A 14,359-nucleotide genomic window follows, 5' to 3' on the forward strand; every position below is an offset into this window, starting at 1 on the left:
CTCTCTCCATCTGCCTGTCTGGCATTATAGGAAAATGTGGTGGCACTAGATAAACTTGGTATTTCTAGACGTGGGGCAGCTGTTGTCTTAGAGACCCTGCATGTAAAGACTATGGGATTTTGAAGCAGTACGTATTCAGATATTTGCTTTTGCTTCTGTACAGAAGACTACTATAAAATCTACTGCAAGATATTCCAGCTTGCTAAATTACAATATATAAAGAATTTAGTTTTTTTTAAAATATTCTGTATTTCATCTCACTATAGGGCATTCTGTAGCAAACAACCTTTCATTTGTCCCATGAGCAGAATCTCTTCTGCTGGTTTGCAGAGCCCTTAAGTGTGAAGGGCATATTTGATCAGACTATACTTTTTGTAACATGTTTTTGTAACACATGGGCCTAGTAATTGCCACTACAGAGTGACCTCCTAAAAACAGTAAAGGGGCATTTTCAGAGGTTATACAGTCCACATCGACCCCCCAAAGCTTGTATTAGGCCTTTATGTTACATCTGAGAGACATCATCTGAGCTATTTCAAAGGATGCACATGAGTGAAGATATGTATACATCTATAAGTATTCTTTTTCTGTGTTTAATGAGCCTTAAATAATAGATTTATTTTTTTTTTTAACAGCGTCCAACATAATACCTGGGGGGTACTGGTGGACGAAAAGCTGGACATGAGCCGGCAATGTGTGCTGGAAGCCCAGAAGGCCAACCCTACCCTGGGCTGCATCAGGAGAAGCGTGGCCAGCAGGTCGAGGAAGATGATTGTGCCCCTCTGCTCTGCGCTGGCGAGACCCCCCCTGCAGTGCTGCATCCAGCTCTGGAGCCCTCAGCACAAGAAGGACATGGACCTGTTGGAGCGGGTCCAGAGGAGGGCCACAAAAATGATCCGAGGGCTGGAGCACCTCTCCTGTGAGGACAGGCTGAGAGAGTAGGGCTTGTTCAGCCTGGAGAAGAGAAGGCTGCAGGGAGACCTGATTGTGGCCTTTCAGTACTTAAAGGGAGCCTACAGGAAAGGTGGGGAAAATCTTTTTAGTAGGGACAGATGTGACAGGACAAGGGGTAATGGTTTTAAACTGAAGTAGGGTAGGTTTAGACTGGCTATGAGGAAGAAATTCTTTACAATGAGGGTAGTGAAACACAGGAACGGATTGCCCAGAGAGGTAGTGGAGGCCCCATCCCTGGAAACATTTAAGACAGCAGGTCCAGGGAGGTTATCCTCCCCCTCTACTCTGCCCTAGTGAGACCCCACCTGGAGTACTGTGTCCAGTTCTGGGCTCCCCAGTTCAAGAAAGATGAGGAACTCCTAGAAAGAGTTCAGAGGAGAGCAACTAGGATGATAAAGGGATTGGAGCATCTCCCCTATGAGGAAAGGCTGAGACAGTTGGGCTTGTTCAGCCTGAAGAAGAGAAGACTAAGAGGGGACCTCATCAACACATACAAATATCTTAAGGGTGGGTGTCACGAGGATGGAGCCAGACTCTTTGCAGTGGTGTCCAGCGGCAGGACAAGGGGCAATGGCCACAAACTGAAACATAAGAGGTTTCAGTTGAATATGAGGAAGAACTTCTTTACTTGGAGGGTGACAGAGCACTGGAACAGGCTGCCCAGGGGGGCTGTGGAGTCTCCTTCTCTGGAGATATTCAAAGCCCGCCTGGACGATGTCCTGTGCAACCTGCTCTGGGGGAACCTGCTTTAGCAGGAGGGTTGGACTGGATGATCTCCCGAGGTCCCTTCCAACCCCTGCCATTTTGTGATTCTGTGAAGACCAGATTGGATGGGGCTCTGAGCAACATGATCTAGTTAGCGGTGTCCCTGCTCACTGCAGGGGGTTTGGATGAGATGACCTCTAAGATCCCTCTGTCATGTATTTTATTTTCAAAAGAAATGCCTTTTATCAAATCCTGATAAAGAAAACTACCATTTAAAGTGTGACACAAAAGCTGTAAATGGTGTAAAAAAAATTCTAGGCCAAAATTATAACACAAATAGCAATTATTAAAGTTGCATTGCCTCTTTTTCTTTTCATTTATGCACATAAGAAAAATAAGTATCAACTATATTAATACACTGAGATAAAGTTAAATATTCCATCACTGTAAAATAATCCACACATTCTGTTGTGCTTAGAAGGAAGATTACCACAGCAGTGTGATTAAATACTTTAATCTCATATAAACCTAAAACATAAATAAATAAGTCTGAATTATCTATCCCCCTCAATTGATAGGAATGCAATCTGAAGCACAGACTTGACTGCTTTTCAGTGGCAAATGCAACCACCAGTTTCTTTTTGATTACCAAAATCTTTACGTTTCTACACACTTACCTTAGTAAAATTTTGAAAAAGTCTCCCAAATTCAGAATTAGTTATGTTAATTAGCTGGATTCCAATAAATGCAGTAATTCCTCTTTGCTAGTACATAACTCCCATTGTTATGTAAAACTACTTCTTTCAAGGGAAATAGAATAAAAGGGCTGATCTGAGGATTCATATTGTCAAGGCTTGATTCCTTTTAAAAAATATAGTGTCACACTTAAAAACTGCTAAACCATTTCTTAGTAGCAATAGAGCAAACCACATACTTCATATTTACACATCTGCCCAGTTACCTTTGTAATCTTCAGTACACCAGATTTGACATGGAGACCCTAAGCCCACAATGGGGTAAGCTCAAGTCACAGAATCACAGAATGGTTGAGGTTGGCCAGGACCTTCCAAGGTCATTTGGGCCAACCCCCTGCTCCAACAGGGCCGCCTGGAGCTGGTTGCCCATGACCACATCCAGATGGCTTATGAACTTCTCCAAGGTGGGAGACTCAGTCACTTTCAGTTGGTTTTTTTGTTTGGTTGGTTTTTTCCTTAAACGCTGCTTTCATTTTGGTTTTTTTGTTTCCTTGTTTAATGAATTTACAGGGCTCATTCTGTCTCATGGGAAGAAATGCACTAATGAAGATATCAGTGTAAAATTGTTACTGCTCAAGCTGGCATCACCAATACAGTAAATATCATTCGTAAAAACAATCATTTACAATTAAATGAGAGAAATATTGCAGGCCTGACTACATTTCTACAGTTCCTACGTTCACATTACAAAGCTTACTCGGGTTTGCTCTTGCAAATTGATTTGTAAAATTTCTGCCTTTACAGAAATAAAGTTCTGCCTGCTCACAATTAATTATTACCATTGAATTACCCTACTTAGTAAATTCACAAAAAAGAGCAAAACACTTTTTTAAAAGCTAAATAAAAAGGGGCTAATTTATATCACTCTTTCACTCACAAGTTTGACAAAACAAAGCCAAAACAAAACTTTGTTTGCAAGAAATTAATACTTGTTATGCAGTTCGTAATATAAATTTGATGTGTTTGAAAGCTTTATTTTAAATGCAGGAAACTTGAAATTAAAATATAGTAAATTGCTTTTTCCTAAGAAAAAGAGCATCGTTCATTGTGAAGTAACAAAAATTAGTTACAAGAAACCATCTGACAGGATGCTCGTGGGGAAGCATAGGTGGGGAAGCGATGATACAAAGAAACAGAAGAATCCACTCTTGAGAAGGGTAGTAATTCCCAAATCTCCAATAGTACTAAAAAGCCCTGACATTTATGCTTTATTACCCTTCATTAATATAATGCAGTGAAAAATTAGAAGATCATGGTAATGAAAGGCTAATGGGAAAAGGATAATTATGACTTAGATCACCTGGTCAAGAAGCCTCCACAGGTTCAATAATTATTAAATCATTTAACCTTTTAAGACTCCTCTAGTCTTAACCTTTTAAGATTCCTTTAAAATTGCTTGGTTCAAAAATAAATAGTGCATATTATGTGCATTTTAGAGTACTCCCTGAGTTCTTCTTTGTATGTGAGAACATATTTATCAGAAGGCAGTTCAATATGTCTTAAAGACAGAAAGTCAAAAAAGTAGAAACACTGGAGTGCCAAAAAATAAAGCACTGGAGACACCAATAGGAGCTTACCCGCCTCTGGGCTCCCCTCTCAAACACAGACAGACAAAAACATTCAGAGGGCAAACTACCTGGTGGTAACTCCTCCTCCCTCTCTCTTCACAGACAGTAAGGTCAATATAAAGAATTACAGGAGCACCTATAGTAGTGTTCTGTTTCAGATGAATAATGTGCTTTGATGTAAATCTCTCATTGTTCCCACTTAAAACGCTTTGGTTTGCACCATGGAATAGTCTCAGACTACATAAACTAGACTCCTTTCTGATTAAGCTCAACAATGCACACCTGAAATGCTCCAAACAACAAAGCCACTCTGAAGTAAAACAAAATTAATATAATGTGGACACTGGGTCCTCAGCACTATTAACTCAACATAGCCACTCCTATTGGTGTGATGTGACTTGCCAATGTAGATGAAGCTTATAGCATCTGGTGAGCAGACCTGGAGGTACAAACATTATTGGTATATCAATATGTATAATGCACATCATAGTAACTATAGCATTTTTTAAAGAATAAGTAGCATCAGTTACCTAGGATTCTTGCAGGAAACAAAACTTTGAATTTCCTGAGACTAATGCCTTTAAGACCCTCAGGCATAACTTACAGCAACAATTTCAGGCACTTAAAAGGAAAAAAAAATATTTATAGTGTAGATCCAGACAGGACAGATCACCTACTCTTACCTTCTACACCACAAAAGCCGTAGAATGTCACCAGTTATGTGACGTGATGCAGATATGCATGGATTTTTATTAAATATTTCATATTATGATACTGCAACACCATAAGGTAGCACACTACACAGCTGCAGCACACAGCTTTTGTCTTACATTGTTCTCATCATTTGGGGTTTTTTGGGTTTGTATTTTTTTTTTAATACTGCTCCTTACTACATCTTAAAAAGAAAATGGTTTTGCATGATCTGTTAGCCTCTCAAAAAAAAAATCGTAACTTTTTTTATTCTTTTTTTTTGGTCCAAACATTGTAACTTTGCAAAAACACCATTGTTAATTTAAACAACAAAATTATTTGTATCAAACCAGCACACAGCTACTTCTATTAGAAATAAAATAAAACCAGTACCTCTTTTTATCTGAGAGCTCACAGTGAATTATTTTTCTAACATACTTCTGTGAATGTTTCTGAATTAAAAAGTTCACTATGTTTCCACACTAACTAGCAGAAAACTATTACACTACGTATGTTACATCGTTTACAGATGTCTAGCCTGTAGGCAGAGGGTGATCCGATGTAGGGGAAGAGTCTCCCTTTGCATCGCATCTCCCTGCATCATGTAGCCAGGACAGCACCATGGCATGCAGCTGCAGCTAGAGAAAAGATGCGCTCAAGCTAATGCAGAGCATCCCAGCCTTTTTGCTGTCTTATTAAGAAAAGAACCAACCTCAGCCACCATTTGCGGTCAAGGAGCCAGAGGAAAGGATGAATGAGCATGCATGATTTGCTGCACATGACGCAGGAGAGTAGGAGACAGGGAAAACAAGGTATTAGATTTTTATTAGCAGGCATGTATAAAACTGAGCCTGAATATCAACAGGGACTTCACACTAACTTCTTCTTTAAACTATGGTGAGCTGCACTGTAGCAATAGAGTACCAAGAATGTAGTCTGTGCAGTTGTGTCAACATAATTAATCTATTGCATAAAGCCACCACATAAATATAGTATACAACACAAAAGGATTTGAGCTAGGCAGGTCTTCCACAAGCCCAGCAACAAAACCACACAGGAAGCATTTGCGAAAAAAAAAGAACAAAGTAGAGGGAATACTGGAGATAAATAACAACAATATTTTTCCTTGCCTACTTTCAGGTTACATAAGGATATTTGGCTACCTTGGTATTTCTGTACTTTCATTCTCTCTCACACAATTCAGAGGATGTGGTTTACAAGTTCAGCATAATAACGTTGTCCATTTTCCTACCAGTGCTATCTCTCCTAATCCGAGCTGGGCACGTCCCAAAGTCTGCCAGGCATCCCAGGAACGTGGGTTTCTCTGGACAGCCATTTCTGCTGCATGCACCGCTGGGAACATTTCATGTAAAGACATCAGGACCTATGACAGAAAAAGACAAATAAGAGGAATAAGAATAAGCAAAATTGGAAACATTTAAGTTTTCTGGCATTTCCCAGGTAACCACCATTGTTTCAATAACTAAGGACAAGTTCATCTCACCTGGCTTTTTCTAGTTTAAAAGTTAGTTGTCTAATCTCAGATAGTCACCCAGACTCATTCTATAGCCCACGGAGAGAAACAGGCACGCTAGAGACGATTCATCTGAACTATTTAAGCAACTCTATTAGAAGTAGATTAATTGCTTCTGAAGGCGTCCCTCCCTCTGCCTCCCTCCCTAACAACCCCATGCTCTGTAAAAGCATAACAGAATACACTGAAGGACAAACACACTGAGAATTAAACACAATAAATAAGTATTGTTGAAAAACTCCTGGGCTGTATTTTTTCTTTTTGATAGAAGACTGGAATCTACCAAATACAGTTGAAGTACACATGATATAATTATAGAAACAATCTCTGTAATTCAGCATGGAAACAGCCCTTAACAATGACTGTATTTGGAGAGTAAGCATTCTGCAACAGCAAAGCCTAACTTAGACATGAAGTCACCTACATTAAAAAAAAAAAGTGGGTTCCAAATGTGGAATTCTCTTTTACTCAGCAGTACAGGTTAGTGTCAGCCTGTTACCATAGTATTCTACTCCTTGCATTGAATCTCCGTAACTAAGCCTATAAATCATAGTTAACAATACATAACATGGCTCAAAGTTTGCTGTATTTTTCCAAGACCACCATAAGATTGGCACATTACCTGAAGACCTGCATCACTCTGAGATCATGATTTCAGACAGCCACATGCCATGGTGATAGATACCAGTATAAGAAACAAATGACAACTGCATTCCTACAGTATGATGAGAATGTCAACCACAAGAGTAAGACTCATGTGTGGGCAACCACTTTCATCCCAACTGACCCACAAGCATGATGAATAATATTAGAACATATTAGGACTATTGCTGAAATGCAAAAAGCATTTATTCAACCTTACTGTTCTATGGTGTATCAAATAGATAAATATGAGTGTGGAGTAGAGGAGGATTCAAATGCAATAACCTTGAGTATTTACTTTCATTAACGTAAAGTACTTGCACAGCACTGGGGTGAGTACAGTAAAAAACCAAAAGCTTTACTACAGACAGTAATCCTGTACCCAAGAAACACTGGAAGCATAGCTTCCAGTAAACCATTTGTATCCACACTCCTACTGTTTTAGTAAAACTGATTTTTTCTAAAGACTAGTCCTATGGCTTCTCTTTAATTCAATTTAATAAGCTGTACACTGGAATTTAGAAGTACCTAAAAATCTTTAAAAAACAACCCACAGCTGTATGTCATTTTCCCTTTTTTCCTCAACAGTTCTCAATGACTGTGCTTTGTAAGCAAAGTTTGTAATGAATACTATGTATTTTTCCAAAACTTTCAGTTCAACTGCATTTTTGCATGTGGTTTCTCTTATCTGCAGCAGATCCATTAAATTAATCAAACTGTTACTACTGCATAGGTGTACATCATACCAAGATTAAGTGATTCTGTACCCATCAGCTACCTTTTACATTAATCTCTTAATGAGTTTGCTTCTTGTAAGAGAAAAGAAATCCAAGTATACACTCACCTGAACAGTTTTATGCACCCTGAGTATTCAGTGTTTCCTACCAGCACTTTCTACTGCAACACAATTCCAAAACATCTACGTAAGTACTTAGGAAATCTTTTGCAGTTCTTAATGAATTTTATTGCTTTGTTTACTGAATTGTGACCTCACTAATAAAAGACAATTATTCCACTTCCATCTATTTATGACTTGTGTCTACTACTTTAGAAATGCTCTTCCAGATCATGGTGGTAATTACTGTGCTCCTAGTAACTATGACATCAGTTTCTCAAGGTACATTCAGACAAATACAGATTTGAATGTATATGCTACTGCTACTTGAAAACTGAACCAGCAAACACTCAGTTATTCTACATCGGGGAAGCCATGCTGAGAAAGGAATAAAAAACCTCACTAACATAAAGTTTTCTTCTGCACAGACTTGACAAGAGGTGCTCAGTCCTTTACTGGTGCAGGCCATGTGGACGAGACAAAGCCAGACAGGAGCCACGTGTGCTGCAGCCCCCACTGCCGCACAACGCGCCTGTCACATACTCAACATGCAGCCATGCCAACCACCAAATCTATGTGTATATACGTCATACACCGGTAACACACCATCTAGTGTGGTCTCCGGTTCACTGATATGTTAAGTACCTAAAGGGTTATTGTCACTCCTTACGCATGTGCCCCTTAGACAGGGTGTATCCAAAAAGGGTGAAGCCAGGTAGTAGATCATGGGAATTACACTGGTGGCCTTTCTCAAAACATAAGATTTCTCATCCTGAACTAGCTTATTAATGTATCAGTCTAACAAAAACCCACCATCATCCTTCTAATACCATATATAGCATTTCATGTACAACATATACTTCAGTATTTATTCATACTTGAATAATATCATAGTATAATCTTGAGTTCCGCATGACAATACAGATGTGAGGCTTATTTTCAAGGATGCAGCCACTCTGAAATACTACTTTAATGGCATTTCAGATCTTCTTGCATAACTCATCACTAGTTTTAAAAATCCACAGAACTGAACTCCTTGCCTCCTTCCCAAATCATCTTACATTCTTTTATCCGTAGTGCTGTCATTACCATGAAAACATCATTTTTAATTTTCTCTCCCTTCACATAAATTTAGTCTACATTTATGCCTTGTATTACTATGCAAGGTTGTTATCAGCAAAATCTTTTCATTGTCTGGATTACATTCCCTTTCTTGCTGATTTCCTTGATCCCTACATATCACACCATAATGGACCAAAGTCTTTTTCACTTAATAAAAAATTAGACAGTCAATGAATGTCTTGCTCAAAGTCTTGGCCCCACTTTCTACCATATACAACTTGATTTTCTCCACTTGTTTTAACAATCTGTATTATGTTTCCTTTTATTTACCTCTTTTTGAGTAAGTTACTCTTACTTTATTTGCTCCAACATGGCATCAGCATAATGGCCTATTGTTCTACTTCTTACAAAGATGCCCCCAGGTCTTCTTTCATTTGAGCCCATATGCTTGAAATACTTGAGCTGATCAGAAATCTATTATCTTTTCATTCAGATGTGTGACTGAAACATGAATCTGGAAGCCAGTAGAAGTCCCTACACCCAAACTGAGCCTAATGCTTGTTGCTACTCTTAGCTTTGCTCAGTTTTATCTCACTGACACATAAGTATGTTTACACTTAAGACATTTAACCTCAGTAACTGTTTTGAAATAGTTATTCTGTAGAAAATAGAATAAATAGAGCATGCCCCCTAGGGCTCCCTCCAAAATAAGCATTTTCTTTGATTTGGTTGAATTCCTTTCAAAAGAGTAAAGTGAAATCCTCTGTGTGGCGAGTGCTTCTTGTTGGGAGCTCTGTTGTACTTAATAAAACAAACTCTCAATCTTTTAATCCTTATGGACTGCTTCAGTGCAATTGAGTCTAAACTGCAAGCCATCATCAGCATTGATACAGACCTGCATACAATTACATTACTTCACCAGTAATTTTGTGCAATCTCTTTTGATTCAAGTCACGTTCACACCAATTTCAATGTGGGTTTGGTGGTTTTTTTTGACAGCAGAGATAATTGTCACCTTCTGCTAGTTACTTCCTGCAAAACATTCAGATCACTAGTAAAAACAGGAACAAGCAAGCATTAGTCTAAACAGGTCACAAACCATTATAATAGAGAACTCAGATGTAACATTTCTTTTTTGAACAGATTAAACTTCTTAGAGAAACTAATTCAGTTGCATTAGGGTATTTTTCAACAACCTGACAAATACCATGATGCTTCCCAGAGGAGCTATGTATCACTGAAGGCACCATTTAAATCCCTCTTCCTCAATGTTTAGCATCAATTTAGAATCTTTAGATAGCCGTGCATTCAGAAAAATGCGCAAATATAAGCTTGTCATTTGAGAGTATGAAGATACTAAGCTTTTACTTATCAAAAACATGCTGGGGAAAAACTTCCTAAGGGACAATCCTACCAGCAAAATAAGGCTGTAATCTGTTTTTAAGCAAGGTATGACAAAAAAAGGACTATTTTGCCAAAATCACCTACAGTAAAGATGAGGATGTGTGTGTTTGCTTACCAATATCCTTTTAAGAGCTGACACACTAAGATTCTGTTCCTTTCCTGTTTCTCTCTAATTTCTCAGATGAATTTTCTTTTGAAAACATCATTAGCAGGATAGCACTCAAGATTCGCAGTTAAGTAATCTCATTCCATACTTGATTTATTTTCCAATTATAGTGATAACATTTAATTAGAAAACATTCTTTTATCAAACAATTAGAAAAAACCTTACAAACCAGAAAAACATCTCAAGACTCTCATGTATATATATATTAAAAGTTACTAGAGGGACACGTCTTATAAAGATGTTCAGTAGGTGGATATTCAGAACTTACTTTTTTCCCAACAACATAGACTTATCATTATGATATGCATTAAAACAAAGAACACCCATGTCACTATAATGATTTTACAATGATTTAGTTTAATAGATGTAGCTTTTAAAAAAAAAAAAAAAAAGAGACAGATTAGAAGAACTCAGTGGCAAAAAAAACATAGCAACTGTCAAAGGGAGACTGACCAAATATTAAAAATCCAGGCAGCAGAATGACCCATCCCGTCCTACCCACAATATTTTGGAAGTGTTATGAATCTGAGTAAGTCCTGGTTTTAGATGAGCTCACTGGCTTGAAGTTGAATCACTATATATAGACACATTCCAAGTCCAGTGAAACTGACCCAATTCCTTCTTCCATCCAGAAACCCATTTCAAAACACTGATGAATAAAATTCTTCCTACCCATAAGCAGTTTACACTTATCCATGCTGTAAAGCAATTACCATTGCAGCACACAGCAATGCTTTTTGCTATGTAGCTTTCTCAAGTTTACATCAATGTTTTGATGGTAAACTCTTCTCATTACTTCCCAGTTTAAAAAAAAAAACAACAACACCATATTAAAATAATCAGCAATTATTAGCTGATTCGTTACAATCCCTATATATATCCCTAAACTTGGGACTGTGAGTCTGGTCAAGTCTTAGGAACCTTATTTCTTAAGCAGGAAGAGGGATGGGTGGAAGTTGTTACTAGTTCATCAGTGAGTTAAAGATTAAAAAAACCTTAAAAAGAGAGGAAATGGAATTATTTGAATATGAGTATGATGGGTTTGCCCTACAAAAAAAAACCAACCCAAAAAAACATACATCTGAAATCCCGGTCCTGTTCAATGAATACAAATTGAGGATGCAGGGTTGTACAGAAACTAGATCCTCAGACAGCTGATTACAAACATCGAAAAAGCTTATTAAATGGAGGTAAACCTGACCATTTGTTTATATTTGTATTTACTTGTTACTATAAATATCTATAAACAATTGTATCGCATACTTTAGGAACCCTGTCATAGTTGCACAGTGTGTTTGACTATGTTATCTGAGATCTGAGGTGGAAGAATTACTGGATGAGCAACATGAATCAGGTAAATTCTCAGGAGTGGTGTAGAATAGCAGAGTGCCTGATTCCTGAGAGTGTGTTATATACATCATAATGTAGAAAGTCCTTTGACACTTCTGTTCATCCAAGATGGAGTCACATGGGGTCCAGCATACAAACGTTCAGACCCAAATTCAAATAATTTCTCAAAGACTGTTCCTCCCATCTTTGTAATTCAAAGCAGCAATAAAATAATCCAGTCAATGAAGAAGAAACAGCCCACAATGAATTTCAGGCACTCTTAGTGACTGCATTGATATAGGTAGTCTTCATACACTCCTTTGCATATACTTACAATACTATTTATCTAATACTAAAATCAACACTGCTGTTGTTGGGTGTTTTTTAAGTTTGTTTTGTTTTTAAACAAAAATATACACATGAACTGCCTGCACAAACATTTACTTGCCACTCATTGTTCTTGCAACAGGGGAGCATTTTAGGCGGTTAAACGAGTATCAAGTAGATACACTGAGAGATCTTGCATGCAAGGAACAATTTAAGTGCACCCCTAACCTCTCCACACACCATAATAATCCATTTTTAAATGGATCAAAATGTAGCTGAGAGCAATGGAAAAAAAATCTCATCAACTTCTATGGGGTTTTGAAGCAGTTGAGCAGTTCCATAATTCCCTTATGTTTTCCTGGAAACACACTTACTACAAGAGTCACTGGGAAGTTCAAACACTATTTTTGCTCTTCAGAACTACTGAAAGGCATTTGTCCTGTATCTGTCGAAATAGAGATCTTTACAAACTTACCATAAATATTTACAGATTCCTACTGTGTCATTAGCATATTTATCTGAGCTGCATATTAAACAAGAGGGTATTTAAAATGTTACTTTTGCTGCTGAGAAAGGAAATCTAATGAACTGGGAAATTGCTATATAACCCAACATAAGATTATCTTAATAAATGTAAAAGGATACACAGATATCCAGGCCCATGCAGAACACTCCATCCAATATTAATTCTCAAAAGAAATTACTTCACAAGGACGCTTTTTCTCACTGAAATAAAATCAGTATAGATCATAAAGAATCTTTGCATATTGCACAAAGACATTCTTAACATGAATAACCTCCTCTAGTATGTGGCTCACATACCAAGACAGGCAGATTTTCATAGGCTCAGTGCTGGTCAAGCCCTTGCTGAAGCTGGTGTACAGTTCTTCCAAGTCTGGAGCTATCAAAACTTTCTCATTTAGTTACACAATAATAGCTGCAGTATTTGTGCTGGTATGCTGGATTGGAATAACATAGTCAGAAGCTCTAAGACAGTATCATTCGATTATTAACCACAGTATTTTTGGAATGAATTATGCATTCTTATGTTGGCAAAAAATGGATTTTTACAGCTCACGTTAGTGTCTTTAAAAGTAGAAAGGTATCAAATTACACATTATACCAATCAACTTCCAGTAAGCATAAGTCATACCACAAAAAACATCTGTAATAATTATTTCTGTGTACTAAAGAGATGTTACCAATTTAAATATTAGAGGTTTTGTTAAAAATATTCAAGAAATAATGTTATAAATGCATCTTTGGTACATAAAATTTTCTTGTGTTCTCATTCACAGTATAGCAGAAGCATTATGCAATACCAGAAAGGGAAACCAAAGAGAAACAATGCAACTGCCCAGCTCTGCTCTTGTCTTCAGGAAACGAAGCAAAGACATGGTGGAAGCAGAGGCCTGGGTTTCTTTATTCTTTCAGCTTTCACTACTCTCAAATGGTTTCCTCAGACAGGGAAAGACATTTTACAAGATGAATCAGAGTCACACAGCTGGTTTCTCAGGCGGTGTGCCTTATTCCGCCAGCTCACCTTCGCCATTTAGCTGAAATAGACAGGGAACTGGGGTGCAGAGTAAGTCACCACCCCTCAGTATTAGGTATTGCAGCTGGAGCACCAATTGAAGGACAACGTAGTAGAGCATCCGTTTGCCTAAGCCACTGCATCATAGTTCGGATCCTGGTAAACTAACATAATTCCCTGTTCTCCTGTTACTGTCACTGTGAAAACTTTTTAATTTTGGTATGATTTCAATTCAATGGAGTACTTTTGGAGAGCTAGCTTAATTCCTGCATTCACATAAGACCATAATAAAGAACTTTTACAAGAGAGCTATTCACTGATTTATCCCACTGAGCATAAGCGTCCTTCTCAATATTTTTCTCTTGACGAAGTCAAAAAAGCTCCCTGTGTTCAGGAGCCAGCAGCAGAGCACATGAACCATTTTTTCCCAACCTAAAAGAAATCCTAGGAGGTGGTCCATTTTATTCAAAACAGAGTTAAATCTTCAAACCATAGTAAAAAAAAAAAAAAAATCAGGACTGATACCATTTTCACATCTTAACAGAATTTCTTTACTAGTGGAGTTAAAAATTAAATGCAAAAATGAACAACTACATAAGTTAACAACCTTTACAGCAACATGGAAAGCTGCTAATTAAAGCAGAATTACATCAGTCTGTCTCTTCCAATAGTGCATAATTAAGATCCAGAACTCCTGGGCACATACCTCTGCAGATGCATTCTGCTCTTGTGTAAACTTTAAGCAATGAGATAATTTTTGAAGAAAAATCTTTCAAGCACTTCTAAAACCAGAGAAGTGCGGGAGCCAAAGTCTTCTGGAGGTTGGGAAAAGTATTGTGGGGAAATACTGCTTC

The 14,359-nt window shown here is 37.7% G+C and overlaps 1 protein-coding gene across 1 annotated transcript in view; it reads right to left on the reverse strand.

Moving 5' to 3' along the window:
* TTC33 (tetratricopeptide repeat domain 33) overlaps positions 1-14,359 on the reverse strand; it is a 48,502-nt gene that overhangs the window by 4,779 nt on the left and 29,364 nt on the right. The window contains exon 4 of the mRNA XM_009647330.2: positions 5,925-6,056. Coding sequence (XP_009645625.1) covers positions 5,925-6,056 — 132 coding nt within the window. The remainder of the gene's footprint in view (positions 1-5,924; positions 6,057-14,359) is intronic.

This window comes from Egretta garzetta, unplaced genomic scaffold (genome assembly GCF_000687185.1).
Source record: "Egretta garzetta isolate BGI_Z169 unplaced genomic scaffold, ASM68718v1 scaffold59, whole genome shotgun sequence".
NCBI lineage: Eukaryota > Metazoa > Chordata > Aves > Pelecaniformes > Ardeidae > Egretta > Egretta garzetta.